Genomic DNA, 27,410 nt, shown 5'->3' with positions numbered 1-27,410 from the left:
CTATCATTGCGTTTGAGTTTAGGTATACGTTCATACGCTCAAGCAACTATCTATTACCGGTAATGATACGACTGCTAAAGAAATTAGCCATCCATTAGCTGACTCGGAGTCACCGCCATTAACCGTGTAAGCCTTCCATCGCCGCGTCATCCCTGCCCGGCCCGTACCTGTCGGAGACATAGCACTTGTTGGTCACCCTCTCCACCACCTGGTACAGGTGCACCAGCTTCTCCGCCGCCTCTGTCGCACTGGGGCCGTCCGATGACGCCGTCAGTCTCACCAGGTCACGGGCGTCATCGCCGTCATCACCCCCTCCCGGCAGGAGGGAGGTCGGCCCGTCGGTATCATCACCGCACGGGGTCACACATTCAGCGACCTCCGAGAGAGAGCGACGCAAAGAGGAGGAGCGCGGCGGTACCGGGCCGGACAGACCCACCGGCCACACCTCCGAGATGGAGCGGCGCATCGCAGCCGCTGCAGTGGTCACTGGTGATATCCGTGACCTGTCAGTGACTTCCCTCGGGGACGGGGTGATCGGTGTCCTGGGAGAGTTTCACCTCACATTCGAGTTCGACCGTCTGCGGTGACTTTCGGCTTGGTTGATGATTTATCGCCGAAAGCTGATTGACAAGGGTTTGATACTGATATTGGTGAGCTGCCACCGCGTAAACTAGCGGTTGAAGCTTTGTCAGACTCGACTCAGATTTCAGAACTTTTCACTGTTCTGCTGACAGCCGTCGTTTCACGGGTGGCACTGATGCAGAGGCCACAGTCACTATCCCTCATGTAGATGACTGTCAGGCTGACCGTCGTATTTCGGAATAGCCAGCACACTGTAGCCTTTCCCCAGTATCACAGCACAACACAGTTGACCCCACACACACTGTTCACGGTTGACCTCACACTGCTCACAGCTCGCAGCCACTCCGGCACCGGTCTCACTATTTCTGACTCGCCGAGCTCACCGTCTCACCCATCACCTGCTCACCCCTCTCACTGTAGCCACACCGCACCTCGCTCACGGGGCCGTCGAGCGGAGCCCGCATGGCTTCCCACCGCCGTCGACACGCCAGTCTGCCGCACGAGCCTCGCGTGGCCCGCCTCCGTGCACCCCGCCCCCCGCTCAGGTGGGAGGTGCAGCTAGCGCCGCCACGCGGCAGACAACTGAAACTCCCGGCCGGCTGAGCTGCGGCCTGCGCCCGCGAGCTCTCACGACACTTCGGCGGTGGGAGCGGCGAACCTCGACTGGCACAGCGGGGGGTCGGCGAGGCGCGTGTCAGAGAAGGTGTGAGCGTGTCGACTGCTCGGCGGGAGCTCGGCGGGCTCTCAGACAGGGTGGATGTCTCACTCGCCGGCGCAGAGAAGGCGAGTAACCGAACACTGCACTGCGGTCACCGCTGCGGACTCCGGAGCCGAGCCAGTCACCGGATTAGTGCCGGTTATGGAGAGATGAGGTGGCCGCACCACGGGACACCCCTGGTCCATAATGAGACCCTGTCGGCGGATTAGCACCTCGTGGTAATCCGACACGAGGTGGTAATCCGACACTGGTGCGGGCCGCAGGTAATTTATGGCCGCTAATACCCAGACTGCTCACAGGAGAGGGAACACCCGCGGAGAGCACTTGAGCTGAGACGCGGCTAATGCGGCGCTGAGCTGGACCGCAGGTGGGGTCCGGCCGTCAGTGACGGTCACGTATACCGAGCGGCGACCTCTGCTCTCACTGTCGGTCGGTCGGTCGGCGCAGGCCTCAGGGCTCAGCTGAGGTCAGCGAACAGATTGGACACATGAGAGGGCTGACAGCCAGACGACGGACAAAGGAGAGACTCAGTAATACAAACCACATGTTGCCGGTAACATTAGAAGGAGGTATGGGTCAGTGGACGCATCGAGGGTGTCAGCGAAAATAATAAAGTAATATTGAACGATAAAAACCCAAGTCACAGCAGAGTCCCTGGAAAAGCCAGCTGGCTCAGCTGGGACACACTGGGGATGAGTGGATGCATCAGAGGCCAGCAGACGCCAGAAATGTCGACCAGAAGCCTGACAAACACACTACGGGGGCCAGTGAACACAGAGTGAGCTTCACAGGCTTCATCAGACACTCCCAGCCGCTGCACTGGCCGTGGCGGACTGCGTCACTCCACCCTACCCTGTGTCTGGTCGTGTGGGCCGCGTGGGTCGCGTGGTTCGCGCCGGTCGCGTGGGCGTCGGACAGGTCGGCCGACACGAGGCGTGCCGGCAGTAAAGCGGAATACGGCGTGCCAACCGACCCATCCCACCCCGCGGCCCCGTGAGCGCTGAGAGAGCTCCGTGACCCCGAGCGTCGGCGGGCCTGCAGTGGGGCTGATGTGAGCTTGGCTGACCTGACCGGTTGAGCAGACTGAACAGGGTTGACTTGAAGCGGCAGGACACAAAATTGATAGAGCTAGATAGACAGAACTTGGCCTGACCTGAGCCGAATTTGACCCAGAATGGCCTGATACATTGGGCAGATCAGTAACCTCAATCGGCCTTATCCAGCCCTAACTGTGTGACCAACCAAGGCTAAACTGTCGTGACCCTCTGAGCCGACCTGCAGACCACTGAATATTTAGTATATAATTACCTGAAAATCTCTTGTCCCTTTATCTATCAGGCTGATTTTCTGGAACTGCTTGTCTGATCTATTATCGATGGCGGATGTGATCAAGCTTCAGCGTTTCAGTGGTAATCTGATATGGCTAAAATTTGTGTCCAAAGCTCAGATCTATTTCGCTATTGATCGTCTCTGTATTCATCCGGAAGCGAAACGTAACACTGAAACTGATTGGCCTGGCTGGAAAAGTGCCAATTGGGAAGCGAGCGAACCTGAAAACCTCAGTTCTACGAAACTGGCGCCAACAGTGGCACCGCAAAACCGCGCTGTTCAAACCAGCTGCCCCGGGGTGACCTGTCGACCCGTATGACCTGGAAAAGTGGAGGTCATAGTTCTCGGCGGAGCGCGTCTCTCGCAGTTCAACTGGCTTCAGACAGTGTTGTGCACGTCATTTGACGCTCGTAAGCATTCTCCCACACTGCACACTTTTTGTATCGAGAAAACTGGCGAAAACCTAGAGGGACGATAACCAGTCCAAAAGACCGGGCCAAAATATTAGGATGCTTATCGTACAGCTGAGCTGTCATGTTATTCAAGGAAGGGTCACCGCGCTGGGTCTCTGAAGCCATCCAACGTCTGATGTGCCAGCTATCCTTTTGGGTCTTCTCGTCGCTGCTATATTCAGCCTGAATGCTCGTATCCGCTACAGGATTTGTATTTATGTAAGGCAGCGCAGCTTAATGAGGTTTGTATAGCAAACTCTGACCTCAGTTCTTTCCGATAGATTCAAAACCTAATTGGGCAATGAGTCTCACTGCAGGTCGCACAAAAAAGGCTCGCTTTGAGCTCAGCGATCTACATGTAACTGTTCCAAGTAACCCACTGAGTCGAGCAATTGGTACAAACAGTACCGATTAACGACTCCGCTGGTATCTTACAAATAAGCTGTGTTTGATCGTGGGCTAGTTATCGAATCGGCATTTTCTGGGATTCTATATAAGCATCTGTCAACCGACAGCGAATAATGACCCGCAGCAAGCACCCGTACGATAAGGTTTCGATGGAGACCATTGGACATTGGTACTTGGTAGGATGCCATCGGGCAAAGGACGATACCCTGAAATATGCAAGTTGATTAATTATATACTTGTGACGTATTACTAGCACCAAAATATGCTGCCGCCTGTCATGACAATCATTAAAAAACAACAGGAGTTGGATTCATTACACGACAACTCATGCTCCGTGGTTAGCAGCAGACTAGACTGATGCATTAAAAAACATTACTTGATTGATGTAATAAACCAGCTAATTCAGCGTGGTCTGATTAATCATGCAACCGACTGAGTGATGATGCCGAACCGAACCTCAGCGGGCTAAAGGATATCGTATATTCACAAGACGAACGAATGGGAGGATAAATCAGTGGTGAGTTTCGTAGGAGCTTCTCCTGCTGTGAATGATATAAGGAAGGTTGTCTCCGTAAATCATTTGAGATGTCCATCGCATAACTAGGTTCTCATTGAACTCGTCGAAGCATAATGATGTGAATCGCAGCCTGCTCGTTCTAAATGTTAAGTGTAAATTCAGAATTAAGTTCCGTAAACATGCTTCCGGTTTATCAGCTCGAAGCTTCCGGGTTCAAGCACGCTTACGTTTGTGTGCCTAAATACAATATCTATACAGTTTCACATGGCGGCTATGTTTACATCTTCCCATGTCACCGCATTTCACCAACACTGACAACCAAAACGATTCTCTATTCCCTTTGATCATGGTGTGTCATGCTCCTATAACTCTGCCGTTTTCCTGGCGGAATGCCCTTAAGATACTCAAATGATTCCTCAAATGATTCCTTTTAAGCATATCAGGGGTTTTGGTCTAAAACAACACCCTGATCATTTTCTTCGAATATACCCAAACTATACCCTCATTCTTTAAATACCTCCCTTGAATTCTTCTAATATACCCTAGTGTACAGTCTCTGCCGCTACTGTCAGATACCGTACCTGTGCCGCTCGGCGCCTCCGGCGGTGACCGGTCGGCGGGCCGGGACTGGCCGGCCGGGCGGGCGAGGAGGACGGGCAGTCGCTCCCTGGACGTGTTGCTGACCACTAACCCGCGCCCCGCTGGGCTATTCAGCCATACGCGCCCTGCTGGGGATAGAACCTTAACCCTCGTTTTGGATGTGTTACGACATATAAAGGGAAATCGGACGAGGGAGCTGAGAGCAATGAGACAGTTTCTGAGCAAGTTCTACGACGAATATACCTAGGGCATTATTATTTTCCCTTCTGGGTTTATGTGGGGTCTAATGCAAGAATACATTGAGATCAGTGATGGAAATCACAGAATAATACGGGAGTGTTACGTGGTATAATGCGAGTATAGTTTGCAAAATATTCCCCTTATACGCTTAGAAGGAATACTAGAGGTTTCGATGTAAGGGTATTTTGGTAGGTTAAAAGGAGTGTACTGTGGGTATCGCAGGGAATAGAACAGGAATCATATTCCTTTCCTCTTCGGTACTTACTAGGGTATATTAGAAGAATTCAAGGGAGCTATTTAAAGAACAAGGGTATAGTTTGGGTATATTCGAAGAAATGATCAGGGTGTTGTTTTAGACCAAAACCCCTAATATGCTCAAAAGGAATCAAAAAGGTTCTCAGTGTAGGGTATATTAGAAGAATTTCAGAGTGATATTCAAAGAAAGTGTATTTGGGGTATATTCGGAGAAATGATCAGGGTGTTGTTTTAGACCAATTCCCCTAATATGCTTAAAAGGAATCAAAACAGCTCTCAGTGAAGGTTGATTAAATAAACTCGGCACAAAATACCTGCGGATCATGAACAGCGCTACACTTCACAGCCGTGAGCGGTGGGGAAGTGGACTGGAGTTCGACCGAGTCGCCCGCGTATGTGTGAACTTCCCACCGTATAATCAGGGATAAACACCTCGGGCCGAGCCGCAGCGCTAACCGCCAACACGCGATACGGCCAGCCATCGTGAGATAATCCATCAGTTTCACGTCAAATGTGGTACATTTGGCGTGTCGTACATGATATCCTGAGCTTTATCCTGATTTAGCTAAATAAATATGTCATATCGTGTGCTCCAGATATAGTTATAAGGTAGGGATGATACATACTCATCACTCGTTTGGACACACTTGTTTTCCCACGACTAATGAGGCTTTTATTTGGTTGCTTTTTTGTTATCTTTGTAATATATTTGTTATCAATTGCACATTTAATATTTTCACAGCCGATATTGTGCCACAGGTTTTTCAGGGTAAGGATGTTTTAACTTGGCCTTTTTCTTGATTATCACGTCACTTTGTAATTAATTTGCACAGCTCATAACATCTCGCTATCACTGAAAACACTTTGAAAGAACGTTAAGAACGTACAGGGGCATTTAGACCCCTGTGGGGTAAAATGTTATGCCACCGTTTTTCAGAACCCCCATGGTTCTTCACGTAGACGGCTTTGCATTCTCATCAAAAGAATCCACACGATTCTTCCAAAAACTCTTATGAGGTTTAGGGTTTATAATAAGAGCGTTCTTAGCACCTAGATAAGAACCCCAAATGGTCTGTGAAGAAGTCCCTGAGGTTAATAGGAATAAAGGGTTAATAGTGTTCTGAATATCGGTTGTAGAACCCTTTCAGTTCTATTGCAATACCGCAAAATCCCCGTTCATTCGTCTATTGAACCTCCCATGCATGGCTATCGACCTGCGCCGTCACATCTGCTGCGCAAACACAGTACTTGATACATCTTAAAATGTATTGCCTTCCTCTTTTCTCTGAGCAATCATCCTGCAAGTCTCCAGTCAGGAACAACCAGCCCGCAACCAGCCCATGCGATCAGCCCGCAACCAGCCCGCATTCAGCCTGCGATCAGCCCGCAATCAGCCTGCAGGAACGCTTTCCCCTCGGCCGTGTCACTTGCCTTACACATCCAAGCCAAAGAACTCCAGAGCCTTTCGGGCATGTTTAATTACATATTCAGGTTGATTCCTTCACGCTCAGGGTTGCTTTCTGTACAAATATGAACACATTTTTAGCTTTAGCAAGTGGAAGTTTTTCCAAACACAGTACCTATGTATGCGCTATCGCCCATATCAGCAGCCGGGTGGCGATATCGCATTCTCCCAAATCACATACAGTTTCTCCTTCCACCACCAGCTTCAAGCCAGCGTTTTCGACGATGTCGACGTCTCCGCGCGGCGCGCGCCAGGACGCTCCCCTCAGACTCCAGGGCCTCAATCAGAGCGGAGATGGCCTCGTCCCCTAGAATGAAGAGTCGGGCGGAAGCGTTATTCAACAGGCAGGGAGTAAAGAAACTTAGATTGACTTCAGAGACCATGAGCCTACTCAAAAATAAAATAATGCACTTAACATATAAAGTGCAGCTAGATAAAATATTACACTAATCAGCAAGAACATATGTTTATTAAAATCAGCCAAATTTATATCTAAATCAGTTGACCCCGAAATGGCAAGCTGATTCTATTCCTGATTTTTCATTTGGAAGATTTTTCTAAATACCACATGCATAATTTAAGCTATGGGGCATTTATACAACATATAAATACTTACTGCATTGATTGGTCTTGCATATGAATTGTCTTCATCCAATGCATTCATCCATGCATTTGAAGAGCGTTGTGATATTGCTTATTATTGTCAATCACAAGTAATATAAATAATACACAACACTTGACAAGCCAAAAATTAACCTTATTTCAGTTCCTCAATATTCAATTACTTGCCATTCACCCAATCTTGCACCAGCCGCTCGTCACTGCACAAAGCGTGATCCAACGCGATCGAAAAATGGCGATCGCTTCCGGTGGACGCTAGAACGTGGTACCGCGGGCGTGGTCTTGATGAAAGCCATTACACTGATTAAACCACAACCCCTTCTTCTTAAACCCGATGCTAGTTCGTGCAAAACCTTCAAAAGGTTTATCTTTCGCGCGCTTTGTGTGACGTAATATCACGTGACTAGGGGAGAACGAAGAAGAACCGGTGTTGGTCGAGTTGAAGCCCCCTGGGGCCGCTAAGACTGCACGCGAAGAAGCAGCACGTGTCTTCGGTCTATGTGAAACACTGTGTGTGTTCTTCATGAACCAGACGTTCTGCTTCGCCTCTAAGCCAGTTTACCCTAATACCCAAAAAACCTTAGTGTGGAATATTTTAAGATGCTTTTGCATAACGTTCTTTCAACTTGTTTTCAGTCATTTCCCGGTCCAAACACCTTGTAAGTGCAGTAAATCTAATAACAGCGCTGTATGCACAGCACATCGCGGTGTGTACAGCGTACAGATTGGGTGACGGGGTGCGTCTTGCCGACACCAGGGCGCCGCAGTGCGCCCTGACCGCACGCTGACCGCACACTGACCGCACAGTGACCTCGTCTGACCGCGCGCTTATATTGTCTCCCGGAATCAGCTTATTGCAGTATTGAGTATTGACGTTCGCGGAGCGTGGTCGAGCGTGGATGCTTATGGAGCGCTAGATTCATCAACTATTGATTCTGTGTGTCATGGTTGTCTGGCGCTTCTTTGTTTCAATTATTATCTGGATGAAAAGCGTGTGTTTAAAGAAGTTGTTGCGATCTGATACATCAGGTAACAACAACGAACTGTACGTACATGCATACATTAAACAATGGATACATCCGGCTCTCTCAGTAGCTACTCACACATCCGGCTTGGCCTTGAAGTCTGCCATCAGCTGCCTTGTCAGCGAGGGGAACACGGAGACGGGGTCTCCGGTGATGACCTGAGCTGGGTCAGCGACCTCATCGGCCGGGTCGACGGGCACACTCAGTGAGGGCCGTAGCTGGCGGGCCTGCCGAACAGAGGGCGAGGGGTAATTAGAAAGGACCTATCATCTACAACACGAAGCACTATATTGACGGCAGCATATGCAACGTGCAGTACAAAATCAATACCAATATCGGCAATAAGTCATCGCCCTTCTCGCCTGATATCTAAGCGACACAGCTGAGATCGTAATTGCCGGCTGTCATATAATAACTTCGGAGAACAATGAAATCCCGTGGCTGGACACAGACGTTACATATAACTTGTGACTTGTGAAGTGTGAAGTGTGAGCAGCCTGAAATGGTGAGTCTGAAACTGCATTTTCCAAACCTTCTTCCCCTCCCCATGTTTAAGTGCCTATCTTTGATATCTTCTAAGGAGCAGTAAATTTAGTCCCATTTTACGGCGAATTGTAAGGAAAACGGCGGCGAATCTCGTTCCGTGAAACGCATCAAATCAAGCACTTTTGACATAATCTAGTCCCAGTTACCATCAATAGACAATATATCATACTTGACTGGGCGCCGAGCTCTGCGCACGCCCTAAATCACACACCAATCGCACTCGAGCGCAAGTTCGGCGTCAGATACGGCGGGCTCGGCGGCAAGCGGTGGCGCTTTCGTGACGAGCGGCGGCGCAAAAACGGCGCGCACTGTGCCGGGTCTACCTGGTGCAGTTAGATCTGCTTGGCATGATCTGATCTTGGTTAGATGAGCTACCGGCCGACCGGAGGCAAAATGGGTAACGCTACTGCAAGCTTTTGATGGATAGGTGAGTTTACGCTTAGTCTCAAATTTTAATCTTTACGGCGTCGTCATCGGTTTTTATGTCGCACTACGGTTTTTATCCATCAGCTAACGGTTTGTTAGCGTTGTCAAAGATGATCGTTGTTTACAGTTTACTGACACCCGAGGCGGAAGTTCGTACCTCGCCCATCTTATATGCGTAAATCTCGCAGTAAATCATCAGACGTCGGTAAGATTGATTAAAGGAGCAGGTGTTTAAAACTTGTTTTGGGGATATTTCATATTGATTGGAAGTCGAGCAATTACCTTATTCGCAGTATTAGGATGGAAGTTACATAATCACTAAATAAAATTCCAATTAACTTTTCTAGTAACGCATCATTGATGGGGTGATGATGGCAGTTTGTTTCATTTTATATTGATAGGAGATAAATTAATTTAAATGCACCGAAAATGCACTGAGCCAGCCATGCATGCAATCGTCACAATAGCAGCAGAGCTCAAACTATTCATTGCTGCAAAGTTACGAGAAGCGTCTGCACGCTCGCGCTGACTGACCTGACTGACCTCAGCGTCCTCATCCTCCACCATGGTTGGCATGCTCTTGAAGCGGAGCCGCACCGGTCCCCCTCCGGCGGCGGCAGCGAGTTTATCTGCGGCACGAGGCCCCGGAACCAGGTCAGCTCGTCACGAGGCGCCCGGCCGCGCTGTATATACCTACAATTAGGCACCATCAGAGCGGACGGGGCAGATCTATCACAGTCGGACCGCGCGGACAGACCGGTAGTACGGTAAATGACGTCCGTGTGTCACGGAATGAGAGATTCAATGGACCTGTCGGTCGTGATGTTTGGTGGTTAATGGTTGTTGTGTTGCGTGGTTCACACCGGATCCGTAATGACCGTTACGTGCCGTAATGAATACGTCGGCGATTAAATAATATCTTGAAAGTGGAGGGCACAATGCAACGCGCATGCGTAGTTCGATTTTTTGGCGACGTAACGCCGTATTCGTTACGGATTCGGTGTGCACCGGGAATTGCCATGTTGAGCGCCGTGCTTCGAATCAAGTGCGCCAAAACTATTTTGCTTATAAACAATCGAAAATGGGCTAAAGCTAAGAGCTGTTTCTTAATATCGGTGCGTCAGAATTTTAGTTGGTTTTGCTCTCTTCTTTTTAAATTTATTCCTATCACTTTTGCATAGTGGTTTCTAATTGTATGGAGGCATATCATTGTTAATTAACTACAATTGTGGGCATGATACTATACAGATAATCTTTTATCCTTTTTTGGCATAAACAAGAAAACATGCCTATGCTGGTCAACGCTGAAGTTCATTTTCTACACTCGTGAATCGCTGCTATCCATGGGCAAGATCAACGTACGCATCGTACAGTTTGCTCAATTGGCTTGCGAAGAGGCCGTGCAGTGTCCGTCCAAGCATCAAGTCTAGCAGGGCAATATAGGCAGCGAAGTTGACTCAGAACTGCATAAAAGACGTGGCACGAGAATCTATGTAATGGAATTTATTTTGTGGACTTTGAACTTGACCTGTAACATACCTACATGATTAGGGCTAGGCTAGGCCTACGAAGGAAATGTTTTCTTTAACCCTCGCACGACCAGGCCATTTCTCATAACACGAACGACCAGGGGGGGGGTTGTTACGACCCCCCCCTGGCGTTTCGAAACGGAAGGTCGTAGAGCTTAGCGGAAAAAACCAACGGATTGCTCTCAACGAGATCTCGCGATTGGTGGTATATTTTTTGGTCCTAGGTCAACATTTGACCTACTTATGACCGGTCAAAGGTCAAATTTTCCGAAAAAATCAAACTTTTTCAACTTTCCGCGGCGATTGCGGCAAAACGGTGGGAGATATCGACTTGAAACCTTCACTATCGTGTTCCTTGATCAATTCTCTATCGTTTGGTATGTATTTCGTTTCCCTAGCTCTAAAAATGGCGCGTTGGGAGCGCCGGAAGTCGGCAAGGTCACAGTCGGCGGCAGAAATTCGAAAAATCAAAATTTAAATTTTTGAAATCTGATTGTATTTTTGGATTTGGGAGGTCTATTTGCTCCCTATAGAAGCTAATATTGCTGCATATTCCCATTGAGGTGACAAGAATTAGCAAAATAGTGGTTCGGGCGCTTTTCAAAAATAGTACCGGACGCTGTTCCTCTTGTTACGTCATAGCTCCGTGACCTGACCTGACCCGGTCAATTTTCTTGCACCACACGATAGCCAATGCTTGCCCCAACATGCATGGGAAGTTTCATCATGATCCATCAAACAATGTGGGTATCACCGGCAGAAAACCTAGGGATTCGGCGCACACGTTTGGTAACTGTCGGCCGGAGGTTGTACCTCTTATGACGTCATAACTCCGTGACCTGACATGACCCGATCAATTTTTTTCGGCACAAGATGCGCAAAGGTTGCCCCAGAGGGTATTGAAAATTTCAGCCCGCTACGACAAGCCGTTTAGCGTGCACTTCGAAAAACCTCAGGGGGGGGTTGATACAACCCCCCCCCCCTAGGCGTTCTAGGGTTAAATAAACGAGTGAAATGTAATTACGGAACATGAATTTTATGTACGTCACTCAAGATATACAAAGTAGGTTGTGACATACTGAAGGCATACCTACATGAAGTAATGCCTAAAAATCAGTCGGCGAGTTGATACGATTTTTTTTTCAAGTAGAAAGGTCCGCACTTGCACACGAGCAGACCGCTACCCGCTACCCAGACCAGCCCAATCAATCGCAACATGTGAGAAGGGGTGGGCACGTGCGCATGTGCCGACCAATACTCTCGCTGACCTTTACAATCTGCATACTTTATATGCGTGGTGTCATTCAGCATACCAAAGTCAAAATGTGAGCGCTATCGGCCCAGCCGATCCCGAGACATGAAAAAGGGGTGCGCACGTGCGCACGTGCCGATCAATACCTTTGCCGACTTGTGAATTCTACATATAAGCATGTTATCATTCAGCATACTTGATATAAGCACTTTCGGCCCAGCCGATCCTCAGATATGAAAAAGGTGTGCGCACGTGCGCACGTGCAGATCAATGCTTTTGCTGACCTGTGCAATCTGCAAATAAACTTGGTGTCATTCAGCATACTTAATATGAGCGCTATCGGCCCAGCCGATCCCAAGATGCCAAAAAGGGGTACGCACGCGCGCACGTGCAGACCAATGCCTTTGCCGATCTGTTCAATCTTCATATGTACATGGTGTCATTCAGCACACCAAATATGAACGCGATCGGCCCAGCCGATCCCCAGATATGAAAAAGGGGCACGCACGTGCGCACGTGCAGATCAATGCTTTTGTCAACCTGTGCAATTTGCATATAAACATGATGTCATTCAGCATACCAAATATGGGCGCGATTGGCACAGCCAATCCCGAGATGTGAAAAAGGGGTGCGCACGTGCGCACGCGCTGAGGCAATTCGAAATCGTCCTAAGGTCACGGGATGTGTAGTGTGCACCCAGCCAAAACAACAAACAAATATTGAACCGTTTCCATTCAGCCGTTCCCGAGTTATGGTATGACGAGCTCTTTTGGAACCTCTCTCGTCGCACGTGACACGTGCTGTAACAGGCACTCATGAGTGATATCAATAGCACAGTTCAGGGTAGAAAGGATGCAGCACCTACCCAAAGAAGACCGCTCATCAAACAGTCAAACCGTTTTGGAGATACATGTCGATAAAAGTCATTACGGCGGCCGGTCGGGCCGAAAAGTTCAATTTTCCCAACTTCTGTTACGTTCCGTAACGAGTACGGTGGACGCTGCCAGTTTACGGCGACTGGTTGCCACATTTCAACTTCGTCTACAAAAGTCACAATGCTTGGGGAATCTTGAGAAATCTCTAGCTCATTACGTCCGTAACGGTTACGGCGTCATTACGGATCCGGTGTGAACCACGCATAATATAGAGTTATTACGGAGTCACATTACCTACAGCGTAAATTGGAGTACGTAACTATTATTTGGATTGTTCAGTATAATTAACGATGCGTCCAGTTTATGGCGCTGGAATTCACCATAGAATGGTACGCTTTTCCCGGGATTATTTTCGTTCAAGCATGATGATAGTACACTTGTGTGTATATTATGTGGGCATATGATTTCAAAATAGGCAACTATGCAATTGATGCAAAGCATTATTTATTTATTTATTTATTTATTTGGGGTCAAGGACAACAGGCATACGTGGGCCCATTTAATGTCCAAGCATGCAGGATTTAAGACTAATTGACACTTAACGCCTTTCAATGTCATCCATAATCACACACAACCGATGCATAATGCAATCTGAAAGTTCAGGATCAATCACCGTTTGATATACCTTTTAACAAGAAACCTCAATATAAGACATATAACATTTCTGAACCATCCGTTAGCTGTCCCCACCAGCGCGGGGCTTTCAGCTCGACACCTCGCTCCTGTCAGTGAATGCGCTTCAGGAGCTGAGCTCGGCAGAACGGTCGGATCCATTCAGTGCTGGGGACGATTTCCAGGAAGGTCGCGCCGATGCCGCCTTCTGGTGATGAGATGCGGATCGAAAAGTGGAACCCCAGGCCGGCAATCGACTTAATCAGAGTACCTGTGGCTTAAATGTCGCCAAACTGAATCGATGACACTCGCTCGGTGTTGCAGTGTTCACGAGTTGTTGGGTAGACGGATGTAGTCAGATACAGAGGCAACGTTAGCTCGCAGACTCTGAGTGCAATTAGTTGATTAACGCGGAAGTTGAGAACATTGGGCTGTCGAAACTTGGAAGTGACAATAGTTGGAATTCTGAGTCGCTTTGCGGGAGGAATCTGCTTAATTCATATAAATGTTATCTACTTACGCCCAAGAGTGTGCTGAGCAGCATGATATCAGATATGTTTATGTGACAGCATGATAGCATCATATATAAACGTAACTAAATATACGCAACGCGTAGGTGCAGCTATCATTAGTATGAATGTAAATACTTAACATGCATGCGAATGCCGGCTTCTAAGAATAGGAAGTAGTCTTGTAATATATTCATTGTGTCAGAGCAAACTTTCAAGGGATGAATAAACGTTAAGATGTTTTGGCGGTGAATCAGTGCTTCGATCGATACGTACATATAAGATACCAAAGTACTTAAAATTGTCTAGTCAGCCTTAGCTTAATCAAAAGTACACGTATGTATGACGTAAGTAGTGTTGTTTGGTCGTAACTTTCTGATTATCTTCAGCATAGCGTTAATCAATCGTCCTAATTCTGTCCTGGACTAAGTTAAGCTTTAAGCTACCCCGCTTGGACCACATAAATACGCTGTAAAAAATCTGATAACCAGTGAGCTACGCTGGCAGTCCTGTCGAAAGGACACACTCAAAGCTGTTTTACCGTGATCGCAAATCGAACGTCTTTAGTATGGCAGCCTTGCAGGTGCTGGCATTTGTCTTCAGTAGCTAACAAATGGAACTGCTCATTATGCTTCATTCAGGTTCTGTAAATGGAACGGGCACCATCGGTTACTGATGATGCATTTCCCCTATAGGGTGAAAGTTTAACTGTCATGGAAAGGCATCAAAGCTGAAATTCAAAGAAAGACATTTGAATTGGAATGAACCCTAACGGGGCAATAGCTATCGCCTGGCGTTGATGTCACTTAATATTAGTGCGTTTAATTCAATGGAAATGGTGTTTTGTAACGAATAAAGTCTGTCTGCCTCACGCCCCACCTCACCCCAATGTCCCAAATCACACTTAACGCACCTGTCTGTCCCGCCCGGCCGCCCATACACCCACACTGGCCTGTCTGTCCCACTCCCTCACCACCCGTTCACCCAACAATCTGTCTCACCCCTCCCTCACCCATCTGACAGTTCTGCCTGGACCAAAGCCCACCTTACTGTCCCACATCCCATTCACTCACCTGTCTGTCCCACCACAGATAGCTGTCTGCCCAACCTCACCAGTCACCCACCTGTCTATCCCACCACATGACACCCCCTATCTGTTCCCCTTCATCCACCTGTCTGTCCCACTGCACACCCCCTGTCTGTCCCCTCCACCAACCTCACTATCCCACATCCCATTCACACACCTGACTGTCCCACATCCCATTCACCCACCTGACTGTCCCGCCGAGAAGACGGTCGAGTGCAGTCCCGCCATGCCGACCTTTCGTCGGGCGCTGCTCGCCATAGCTGTCACCTTACAGCCAGGCCCGGTCACTTCAGGAAACGCACGGCGTCATCCAAACGACACTCTTGATGACGACTGATGTCGAATGATGACGTGCTGTGACGTACACTGACGTCCACTGACGTGCGATGTCTCCCGACCGAGGACACCGTCTCACGCTGCTGTATCAGCCGACTCTGACTGCCCGCTGGAGAACGGAGCGACTGCACCGACCGAACCGACCCACGACCGGCCAGCGACCGGCGACCGACCCACGACCGACCAGCGACCGGCGACCGACCGAGCGGGCAGCGACGACCGAGGAGCGACCGTGGCGCAGTGCCTCGGGGCACAGAGGAATGAGGGGTGACCTGCCGCGGGAGGGGGAGGAGGGGAGGGATGAGAGAGCGAGCGTCTTTGTTCGTCTTATAAAACATGGGTGCGTGCAGGTGAGCATTGCCCCATGTGAGCATATGAATCGTTGATTATGCTGGATGATGCACTTTTCGGGTAGGTTATTTATTGACGTGTTTTTATATTGAGCAGTTTGTTGGGCTAATAATGCTTCTATCATCTATGGCAAATTCATTTCATATCGCTTTTCTTTTCATTGTCCGTTTTGAACTTAGAATCTGGTTAATTATATATTACTTTGTCACAACAATAAGTGTAGGACTACAAGGCCGCACAAATAACACGCAATTCATGGTATGTACAAGAAAGATGCACAGACACTCACAAGAACTACATAATGCTTTATTTTTTCCCGTTCGATTTGATTAGGTCCTGACGATCTTTTCGGCTAATGTCTGGGTCACTTGGGATAACTGGGAATGTAAAGGATAACGGGAGACGTGCTGATGCGACCACCCTGGCTGTGTGCTCGCTGCCGCAGCTGGGCCCACCCCGTGGGACAGACATTGCCAGACATCCGCATAGGCCATCCGGCTGCACAAGCGATTAGGTTCTCCGGAGGGGTATGGTCTTACTGGAGTTGCCCTTGCCAGTTGTCTGGTGGGGTGACTGGCACAAGGTGGGTGGTCAAGAACGGGATATGTGTAAGGAATTTCTGAAAAGGGACAAAATGCGGATGAAATATTAGGCGCATGACAATATACGATCCTGTATCGCTTCATTGTGGAATGCGAAAGAACCATTTTTCTAGCGTGTGTTTAATCGGTCGATGCAAAGGCTAAGAGGAGCATAGAAAATGAGTGATGACGTTTAATCTGAAGGGAAATCCCATGGAAAAACGACATACGTACTGCTCAATAAAAAGTATAGGGGAGACCCGGGAGGTATGGGCCCCCTGGAGGTATGGGCCATCGCAGTTTTGAAGAAATGTTGCGTATTTTTACACATTTGACCGCGTAAACTGGTAGCAGCCATTCCGTTATACAACCCACGTGATTTTCAAAATCTTCCTCAGTCTTCTTTGGGAATGAGCGGTGATAAAGCGTTTTTGCCCTCTTCGAGTAAAATACTACACATACATAAAATTCGTGATAAATTTGAACCAGACTCGTTTTATGATGTCATACCAATGCTAACATAAAGTTTAAAGCATGCAAATTAAGACTGGATAGACAATTTGAAGCTTTCTTGCAAGATTATGAGCTGAGATGCTACGCACATTCTGGCGTCCTAACCGGGTGGTTCGGGCCACCCACCCCCGCTGAACCGTAATCAATGAAAAGATGCTTTCATTGAGTGTCATCTTCAATAAGTTTTATTTTTGTCGCGCAAGGTTGAAAATTTAACTTCAAACTTCATTCGAACAGAAAAATATTATATATTTTATTTCATGGTGCATGATTGAGTTTACCAAAATACATATGTGCCCAAGTGACCTCCATGAAGTAAGCTGTTGGCCGCTTATGCGGTTCCTGGGCTCTAAGAGAGATCAAGGTAGATACCAGCTACGAGTATTGTTCTCATTGTCGAGAAAAGAATATGAAACATGGTGCCGGCCCATACCTCCCGGACCATGGCCCATACCTCCCGGTGTATTTTGATGGATCGAAAAAGCACATTTTCTATTGAAAGTTATCTCGAGACAAAATAGTTGATCCCAGATGCCTAATATCAGGCACACTTTGCAGGCGAAAGGCCATTTCACGTGCACAGTGTGAAAAACCGGGTCTAGACACTGCCCACTGGAAGAAAATAGCCTCTATGTTGTTTTAAAGTCATTTTTCCCAGGAAATTAGTTATGTATGCTCACTTTTCGGATTATTCTCTGGGATAATAATATCTAACTCACAAGTCCATATATTTCGGATGATATTGCTCACCCTTGGTCACTGGACAAAATAAAAACAATTACATGTATGAAAAACCACACACCAAAATTATTCCCTAGACGGGTTACATTTTTCAAAAATATATCACTTGCCAAAAAACTGACACGGTCTTTTAGCTTGCATGTTCCTCTACATAACAAGTAGTGCAACCAATCTTCTAAGTTCTACATATACCTATGGATACCTACTACCTATACTTGTGTCTACAGAGATACATCGGACACAATAGATCAATTTGCACAACCGGGTGTATGTTTAGTTCCTATGGATGACATCTTCTGCTCATGTCGACCTATTTCTAAGGGTGAAATCCCATATTGGACTAAGGCCAAATTTTCCTACATCTCGGTTCATGTATGGATCTTTTTCTTTTATTTCTATTGCTTCGCGCACGATTCTCTTTTTCCAGTTACTCTCACATGCCAAAGTTTTGCCTTCCATGGGGTGCATGTTTCTATCGCACTGCCTAGTGTGCCGAGCGGGTGCCGACTTTTGTACCCGCCCGTGCTCGATGTCTTTAGCATGCTCGTTGAGCCTGACATCTTTTGGGCGCCCTGTTTCTCCAATGTAAATTTCGCCAAATTTCGGGAATAATTTTGGTGTGTGGTTTTTCATACATGTAATTGTTTTTATTTTGTCCAGTGACCAAGGGTGAGCAATATCATCCGAAATATATGGACTTGTGAGTTAGATATTATTATCCCAGAGAATAATCCGAAAAGTGAGCATACATAGAAAATAGCCTCTTTACAAAACCGGCCCATACCTCCCGGGTCTCCCCTATCTATATCAATAAAAAGTTTGCTTTCCCCAGTTCCATGTGCCCTGCGTCCTGACACGCGTCAAAGCTGCTGTGACGCCAGTCAAACCTGTTTCCCTGCTCTGTCAGTCTCCGAGTGTCTCCCATTCGCACACAATAGGCCGGCCTTGACGGCCTGACCCGACACATCAGATCAACCCCGGCCGTTCCCAGTTTGGTGACAGGCGAAGCACATGGAAACGGGGTGACATTTCCTCTGTTACCAAGCAGGCTCACGGTGGAGCCGGGAAATTTGCGGCACTGTTTGATTTTTTATGGGTGTTTTGGAAAAATTAAAGCTTCTTTAACTGTGATATGGCATGAAACGATAACGGAGGCACGGCTGTATTGCTGCAGCGTCATCATGGGTCCAGGATCTCTCTAATTTTGATGTTTTTTTATGTCTCCAGATGGTATCTATTTGTTTCAGTAAATTGTTTTTTGCTCGAAACCATTTTCTTAACAGGTTTGAATAACTTGACTTGGTAGGCATCACCTACAAGGCAAAAAAGCAAGGCATTTAGCAGCGAGAGCACGTGTTGAAAACATGCCTTGCATCGTTTGTCGATGTTACCGATAAACTTATCAGCATGTTCATCTCATTATGGTAATTGGTGACCAGTTAGGCCAATCACCATTATGTATTCAGGGCTACCGGAGTTGGCTGGTGCAACCTCCACCAATGTTCATTGGGCATCTGAAGGGCGGCAGGTCTACAAATTACCCTATCGTGATTTCTCCTCACTCTGACGCTAATTATCGCGCGCTGGCAGTCGCCGCGGGCCTAACAGCCAGCTCGCAGATCAGAGGCGTGCTTGTTCTTCAAAGGCGGCGCGGAAGGCGGCGGTTCAACTGACTGTATATTGGTTGTATTGGCGATAGGCGATGCAGTTAGGTTATTCGACGGACGGTATATTGGCATATTGGTGATCGGCACAGTGCCGCGGGCATTGTAGTGGTGCTTACAAGCGGCCTGGAGGCATTAACTGAAACACTATATATGCGCTGATTGCATGGCTTTGCGCAGAATTAGAAATGTGTGTTTACAATGTCTAATGTCCAGGCCTGATATGGGATAGATAGATGCAAAGTGCGCACATCATTATCTCAATATTTATGCAATCGTGATAGGTATTTATTGTTGCTAGTCAACAAGAGTCAATGGTTTTATCAAACCTCTATCTGACAATCTCACGTCAGTTGATAACAGCAGCCAAGTCCACCTCACGAAACAGTCCATGTTTATAACATTGCAGTGTAGAGTGTAGACTACGATCAACCGTGGAGCTGCTTATCTAAACGAGACCCACGGGGACCAATGACCCTCTAGCATCTCCGTTCACTAATTTATGAGAATATAGTCCACTGTGCACTCGACATCGTTTGGCACGGCAGCAGACTGGCTCACCTAACCTTATCGATGAACATCTTGCTGCTGCAGATATTGCTGTCGATGCTGGACGATCTGCTGCCTCTCTCTCTCTCTCTCTCTCTCTCTCTCTCTCTCTCTCTCTCTCTCTCTCTCTCTCTCTCTCTCTCTCTCTCTCTCTCTCTCTCTCTCTCTCTCCTCTCTCTCTCTCTCTCTCTCTCTCTCTCTCTCTCTCTCTCTCTCTCTCTCTCTCTCTCTCTCTCTCTCTCTCTCTCTCTCTCTCTCTCTCTCTCTCCAATCAATCGATCTTCATAGGTGGTCCGGCTGAGCAATAAAGGAGCTACGGGACAGGGGCACTCGAAACGGTGATACATCACGGTGTATCTGTGATTTCCCCTGGCACGGAACGTAGGTTACTGCCCACCGGATATATCAGCAGCTGTGACCACTGGCGGATCCAGGCTTGCGTTTTGGGGGGGGGCCAACTCATGCAGGAGCCAAACCTAGGGTACCCCCAAATCCTGTTTTCTCATCGGATTTAGGCCACTTATTTTTCGTCACAGCCCTGACACTATGCATTTTTTTTTTAACTAAAAAGAAAAATATATAAATGGTAGCCCACCCGACCCATGCCTTTATATTACTTTGTAAACACTTACCATTGTTTTTATCGACCAGTAAAAGGGACCCTCCCACCTTAACATTAGATTTGAGCTGAGATAGCCAAAATGGGGTCCCTGGCTCACAATTAGGTACCGGTTTCGGCACGCACTCACAACATCGAGAAATGCCTTAAATCGGAAATATTGAATTTCAAAATTGCAGCATTTTGATTCAGAGGGGCTAATGCTTTTGGATACCCCTCTGAATGTGTGACGTCAGCGGAGATCTAATGATTTTTTAATATTTTACTAAAACGTTTGGTAGCATGTGGTGGTATAGGCTGCTTTGCGCGCAACAAATGCCGCACTTTCAAATAAAGTCGCTAGGAACAGCAGCGGATATCCCAAAAAGTAAACAAAAATAAAAGTCTAATCTCTTGAAAACCGGTGAATATTTTTCGATAAAATTTGGTAGATATTCGTTTTCGCCCTTTCTGAACCTAGCGACATCACTTTCATGCCAATTCATTAACTTTTTTGAAGGTGGGAGGGTCTCTTTAACCCGCTTCGAGTCAGTGCTTGGGTCCCTTTGCGGGCCGGGAGGTGGTAAAACAGCCCTGTCTAACTCGGCTCCTGGGCCACGCCCTGATTGAACTATGTTTCATTATCGTTTGGGGGAGTGGGAAAACGGGCCACTTTAGGCCTCTGGGAAGGGGGCATGGCCCTAAATGCCCCCTCCCTGGATCCGCCAGTGTAAGAAGAGACCATTGGAGCTGCAGTTGGGTACCTCAGACATCAGGGTACGCCCTCAGATGTATGTATAGGACTCGCATGGAGACCTCTTATGCTATAGTGTACTGAAAGGACCCAAAGGAGCCTGTCTATATGGGCTCCCGGAGATAGACGTGGGCCCTCAGGAGCCCGCCAGAGCCCCAATGAGGGATAAGTGAGGGATACCAAGTGCCTGCAATTGCATATTGCATAAGCCATAACGCCTTTACAAATCAATATATTATGCATCAGTGGCAGATCCAAGGGGGGCCACATGGGTCATGACCCCCTTGGTGCCCGGGGGCACCACAGGCCTGTCAGGGGCACCACCGGCCTAGTAGGGGCACCACCAGCCCGCCAGGGGCACCACAGGCCTAGCAAGGGCACCACGGGCCTGTGAGGGGCCCCACAGGCTTGTCAGGGGCACCCCAGGTCTGTCAGGGACACCAGAGACCTGCCAGGGGCGCCGCCGGCCTCGCAGGGGCACCATGGGCCTGTCAGGGACACCAGAGGCCTAGCAGGGGTACCACAGGCCTTACAGGGGCACCACCGGCCTTGCAGGGGCACCTTGGGCCTGTCAGGGGCACCATAGTCATGTCAGGGCCCAGGGGCACCAGCGGCCTAGCAGGGGCACCACAGGCCTGCCAGGGGCACCACCGGTCTAGCAGGGGCACCATGGGCCTGTCAGGGGCCCCACCGGCCTCGCAGGGGGCACCACCGGCCTCGCAGGCATCACGGCATCACGCAGGGGCACCTTGGGCCTGTCGGGGGCATCACGGGCCTGTTGGGGGCACTTTAGGCTTGTCAGGGGCACCACAGTCCTGTCAGGTCCCAGGGGCATCAGCAGCCTAGCAGGGGCACCCTAGGCCCGCCAGAGGTACAGCCCACCGCTAAAGTAATGTAGGGTTTTACCAAACTCAACGGTTGGCTTTGACTGGCGATTGTTTAATGCGAAGTGATTGAAAAGAAGATGTCAATAGCTAAAGTTGCAGCTGCAAGGGTGACGATACATATAAGCTACATTCAAAGTTTCATTGTAGTCTGGCTAATCGTTCCTAAGCTTCAGAAGCAGAACATACCCATGACTGAAACTCCACATTACTTCTGCTGTGGACTGTACCACAGGCCTGCCAGGGTCCAGGGGCACCACAGGCCTAGCAAGGGCACCACGGGCCTGTCAGGGGCACCTCAGGCTCCCGTGCCCCCCCCCCCCCCTCCCCCCCAGATCCGCCAGTGATGCCACACCACGCGAAACACCGCCAACTACCAGCTGCCGCGCCATAAACACGTGCCAACAACAGTCTTTTTTTTTAAGGTCGACTCCGCTCGCGCAACTTTTGACTGACCCTCACTGCTACTATATTGCTTCCATATTATGCTGTGGAAAGCTTTACTTCACCAAGTGGCTAAAAACCTCCATCAAGGTATATTTTCTTAGCAATTTTTCTGGCGTTTTGGGGGGGGGCCAAACAGGCCACTTTAGGTCTTTGGGGGGGGCATGGCCCCCGTGGCCCCCCCCTGGATCCGCCAGTGGCTGTGACCGCTATTTATCACAGATATTCTCAAGGTTAAAGGTGACGAAATGCTGGCGATATAAGCCGTTTTCACGACGGGCTATCCGGCGAATGCACTTAATTTGACCAAATCTGCACCTAATATCTTTTACAGCAAATATCTTTAGTTTAAGAATTGGTTTCAGTGTTTTAGTCGATGATACTCTCTGATAATATGACAAAGGAGGCATATGAGCAATTAGTGCAACTCTAGCTGATAGCTTCTAAGAGATACACTGAACCTAATTTGACCAAATCTGCACCTAATCTGCACCAAATGTGTACCAAATGTGTACCAGATGGCCGTCGTGAAAACGGCTTTTATTGACAAATGCTGACGAGTGGTGGCATGGCACGCCACACTCTGCAGTGCTTTGGATTGTCATTTATTGTTCGGTAATTAACGTTCATGTTATTTTACCTACTTGAAAACATCTCGAAGGAAATAAAACTCACGCTATAGGTGCCCCTTGAATGGATAAAACGTACCGAGCGGTATAATAAATCTGCGGATATTGCATTTGAAAGACCAAATCTGAATAAAATATCTGGATAAAACGTAGTTATCGATTTAATAAATCTACGGATATTGCATTTGGTCCTTGCGTTCGATTAAATTTGCTGCCTGTCTCTCAACGATTCTGCGTGATGAGGAACGGAGCTCGAAGAGTTTGAGCCGACTTGATCTCATCATCTGCGCAACTTCACTCGCCACTCGCTAGCTGTCATTTTACTTCCAGCTTGAAATCGGTTGTATCGATGACTACAACTTTAGTCAGTAGCGCGCTCCTGCTTCTATCGAGACATAGGTGCGCAGTAGTGCAGCGCTCCCAGCTCGAGCTAGTGAAGCACTACACATAACACAGTACACCACAGCAGTCTGCAGTTGGTGCTTATAGCATATGTAGATTGATAAACGCTTTGGGAAAAAAATGAATAACTCAATGCCGATAAGAAACCGTCAACATAGACGTGGAATTGGCGTTGACGGGAACGAGGAGTTTCCATTTAATTTGTGTATCACTAATGCTCATTGGTCGAGACTCCAAGTCACGTTCAGCGTATAGATATAATACGCTGAGATGTGAGTTTTCTCGGTAGGTATACATCATGTTCCTCTCGTGCATTCCCGGACTATGAATTATTTTCGCCTCTCCTGCACGTCCCTGAGAATGACGGGATGGGCTCCACTTGTTTCTGCCTCGACTAGCAGAACAGGTGTTCATGACAGAGCGAGATGGCGATACACCGCGCCCTGCTGAACACAGTCTAAAGGTCAGGTCACTACGCTGCAGGACGGACCAAGACGGACGCGCTTTCATCTGGAGTGCCCACTGGAAATGTCACTTTGAAGATCTAGAAATAAATTTGAAGATTATAGGCGGAAAACAATTGACTATCTGCATTGGCGAACGCTCTCAGCTTCGGGATACGAAATCGTGTGAAATTCTTAGACTTAGACGTAAGTCTAATAATCCATTTGACCGTTTCAACTAACGATTTCCTATTCATTTGGAATTATGACGGTAGATGTTACCGTTCAACACCTCCCATTAGACATGGCTACTGGCTATAGACTGCTGACACTGGGCAGAGGGGCACGGTGGTGTGGCGTGCTTGTGGGCCGCGAGGCTGCAGGACCCCGGTCGAGAAAACTGCGCACCCAAGGCCACCCAAGATATTTGGGAATGAGGTATCATCATAGATGAAAGAACCATCATTCCTTCATCCATGGGATCATTATACATACGTAAAATGATGAGGGAAGTAAATGCATCATCTTAACCCTCGCCGGCACAGGCCATTTTGAGTCCTCCGACGGCCCAAGGGGGGGGGGGTTGGTACGACCCCCCTCGCATTTGGCCCCTGATCAAACTAGAGCTTCGCGGAAAAAACGAGCGTGTTGCCCGTCACGAGAGGAAGCCGATGATACCCAAAACCGGGAAAATCGGGACCTGCTAGAAAGTCGTAAAGTGTGGCTGCTATGTGGTTTTCCGGGGTGCTGATCACGAATATCGTGTTAGTTTTGATCAGAGATGATGTCTTTAGCATTTAGACCAGATCGGGTCAGGTCAGGTCATGTCAACCGGTAGGGGTTGTGACGGATATTCGTAATGCGTGTCAACCGCCTCGGACAGCTTCGTAACATGTTACGAAGGCACCAAAACTACTTCGTAAATGTTCAAATGGTTGCTAAATTCGAATTCAGCTCCAAAAACTAGCCTAGAAACATGTAAAACTCGAAAAAGTGAACCGAGGTCACCCGAGGTCACCAAAGGTCAATGACCTGACCTGACCTTCAGGTGACCTTGACACCCACCCTAATGCATGGGAGCAACATCAAATTACATGTTTGAACGTTTGAAACCACGAAAAGCTTGCAAACGCGCGGCTAATGCGAGCCGACATGCGCCGAACCGCGATTTCGGCCAAAGATGGTCACAGAAAAGAGGTCACAGGTCAAAGGTCATTGGGGTCAGGGTCATGAAATTTTCAGGGTAGGTGTAAAATTGATCAATGCGAGGGTACTGAAAGTTTCGTCGCGATCGGCCGCTTTTTACACGAGTTATTCGCGAAAAAAACTTAGGGGGGGGGGTTGCATCAACCCCCCCCTGTGCCGGCGAGGGTTAAACGCGCATCATGACTGAGCAATGTGTGAATGATGTCACACATTGCTAGTGAATGATGTCAGTTATGCCCAATATCACTTTGTTGTACCGTCAAAAGCGGAACGCTAAACAGCAGTGGTCACTGGTCATGGCCTGTACGGGACAAAGACCAGCCGGATGATGAACAGAATGATCCCATGTGTGCTCTGTCAGGTGTGTCAAAGTAAAAGATTTGAGAAAAGTATCTAACGTTAGTCGGTTGCATTCCACAATCCAAAGCGTAAACAAAGTGAGCTAGAAAGTTCATAACACTCGTGTCTGATTGCACTGATCTTTTGCGAATGCGATCTTTTGTCCATACGATCATTATGTCGTACGATCTTTATCCATTACGACTTTTTGGCATACGATCATTTCCTTGACGATCTTTAGCGAATACGATCTTTTGTCCATACGAGCATTATGTCGTACGATCTTTATCCATTACGATCTTTTGCATACGATCAACTTCCTACGATCTTCTGACTTACGATCTTCTGCTTTACGATCTTTTGTCCGGGTACCGATTACACTACAGCTTGTGACTCCGACCGCTGCGTCATCTATACCAATCGTAACGCTGATCATTGTTTGATAACGACATCTATACAAGCCGCCAGACTACTGATAACTGAAGCTTGTAATCCTACCGCTAGAGCGCCAGCCACCGACGGCATTGACCGTCGTCGGCTGTGTTGTGATTCGCTATCGCTCTGGTAGGAACCGGCGCGCGCCGGTGGCTGTCGCGTGGAGTCGAGGGCGGATAGTCGGCGTTTGGGACCTGCGTGTCGCGTGTGGAGTCAGCTGGAGGTCACAGCGGTCATCGGTGCGCCTGCGCGTATTGTGGTCAGTGAGTCTCCATCGTCCAGTGAGGTCCAGTTGCGATCGGGAGGCCCCCGAGGGCGGCGTGGTGACCTTCAGTGACACTGGTTGTGTATTGACGTGGCGGTGGGTGAATATCGATTTCAATCTATTTCAGTGTTGATTTCTTCCATTGAATTCAATGTGTAGAGAACTATTGGTGTTTGTTCTTACCAAACCGGAGTTCTTATTTTGATTGCGTGTTCATGTTGTCAATTCGTTGAGCATTATTTCAGTGATTCCCTCGTCACCGTCGTCACCTACCTACATTGACATGTTGACTGTTACCGATTTTTTTTTTTTGTAACATGCTTGTTTCATCTTTCTCAGGTGAAGATGGCTAAGACTGCTGCCTTGGAAGCCAAAATTCAGGAGTGGTTGTCATGGGACAAGGTAAAGTAGGTACCTATAAAACGAATTGTTAACAAACAATTAAAATAATATTCTTGAGTGCAGCAAGAGTGCAGTCAGTCTGGCATGGTAGCTTGATAAATTAAATGCCATATACTATTCAGATTCAAACATTTGCCAGACCTACATACTGCCAGTAATTCTATGACCCGTCAATTGTCACCCCTGACCTGACCTGACCTGCCCTCCCCCTCCCCCCTCCCGCAGAATGACGCCACCCGCTCGGAGATCGCCTCGCTGCAGGAGGCGGGCGACTGGGCGCGCCTCTCCTCACTCCTCGAGAAGCGGATGGCGTTCGGCACGGCGGGCCTGCGGGGGCGCATGGGCGCCGGCTACGCCTGTATGAACGACCTGGTGATCGTACAGACCACCCAGGGGCTGGCTGACTACCTGCTGAAAACGGTGCCCAACGCAGCCCAGCGAGGGGTGGTGGTCGGATATGACGGAAGATATCATAGTCGGAGGTAGGTACGGCTGGGAAGGGGGGGGGGGGTAGTTAAATCGCCGGGTATGGCAGAGGGGTAGGGCCGGGTAGATCAGTTGGGGACGGGGAGGGAGGTCAATGTGCGTGGGGACGGCGGAGCGGGCGGGAAGGGGAGGGAGGGGCTGAAGTGATGGGTAGTTTACAAAGTGAGCGTAAACGTCGTAGGATCAGATGACATGTGTTGTGATAGTTTTATTAAGTTCAAGGGCAGTTTTAACAGTCATGCGCTCGTGCTTGCGAAAACTTCTCGTTCTAGTGCTTTTT

General features: G+C 48.3%; 2 protein-coding genes across 9 annotated transcripts in view; one reads left to right on the top strand and one right to left on the bottom strand.

The window, feature by feature from the left end:
• Window positions 1–15,559, bottom strand: part of LOC122364137 (inositol 1,4,5-triphosphate receptor associated 1-like) — a 64,506-nt gene extending 48,947 nt beyond the window's left edge. For 2 of the 6 annotated variants that reach the window (XM_043334250.1, XM_043334251.1), the window contains exon 1: window positions 168–1,725. In XM_043334250.1, coding sequence (XP_043190185.1) covers window positions 168–466 — 299 coding nt within the window. In that variant the 5' untranslated portion in view covers window positions 467–1,725. Of the gene's footprint in view, window positions 1–167; window positions 1,726–8,290; window positions 8,440–9,718; window positions 9,814–15,293 lie in introns of those variants that run through there. The other 4 variants (XM_043334246.1, XM_043334247.1, XM_043334248.1 and 1 more) reach the window with 4 other exon arrangements.
• A 10,527-nt stretch (window positions 15,560–26,086) lies between these two features.
• The window catches only part of LOC122364140 (phosphoglucomutase-2-like), a 49,170-nt gene continuing 47,846 nt past the window's right edge, over window positions 26,087–27,410 (top strand). The window contains exons 1-3 of one of the 3 annotated variants that reach the window (XM_043334256.1): window positions 26,087–26,236; window positions 26,582–26,644; window positions 26,870–27,126. In XM_043334256.1, coding sequence (XP_043190191.1) covers window positions 26,588–26,644; window positions 26,870–27,126 — 314 coding nt within the window. In that variant the 5' untranslated portion in view covers window positions 26,087–26,236; window positions 26,582–26,587. Of the gene's footprint in view, window positions 26,339–26,581; window positions 26,645–26,869; window positions 27,127–27,410 lie in introns of all 3 variants that reach the window. The other 2 variants (XM_043334255.1, XM_043334258.1) reach the window with 2 other exon arrangements.

This window comes from Amphibalanus amphitrite, unplaced genomic scaffold, assembly GCF_019059575.1.
Source record: "Amphibalanus amphitrite isolate SeventyFive unplaced genomic scaffold, NRLGWU_Aamphi_draft 000658F_arrow, whole genome shotgun sequence".
NCBI classification, from domain to species: domain Eukaryota; kingdom Metazoa; phylum Arthropoda; class Thecostraca; order Balanomorpha; family Balanidae; genus Amphibalanus; species Amphibalanus amphitrite.
Note: the sequence above shows the minus strand (reverse complement) of the source record. Positions and strands in the feature narration are given on the sequence as shown.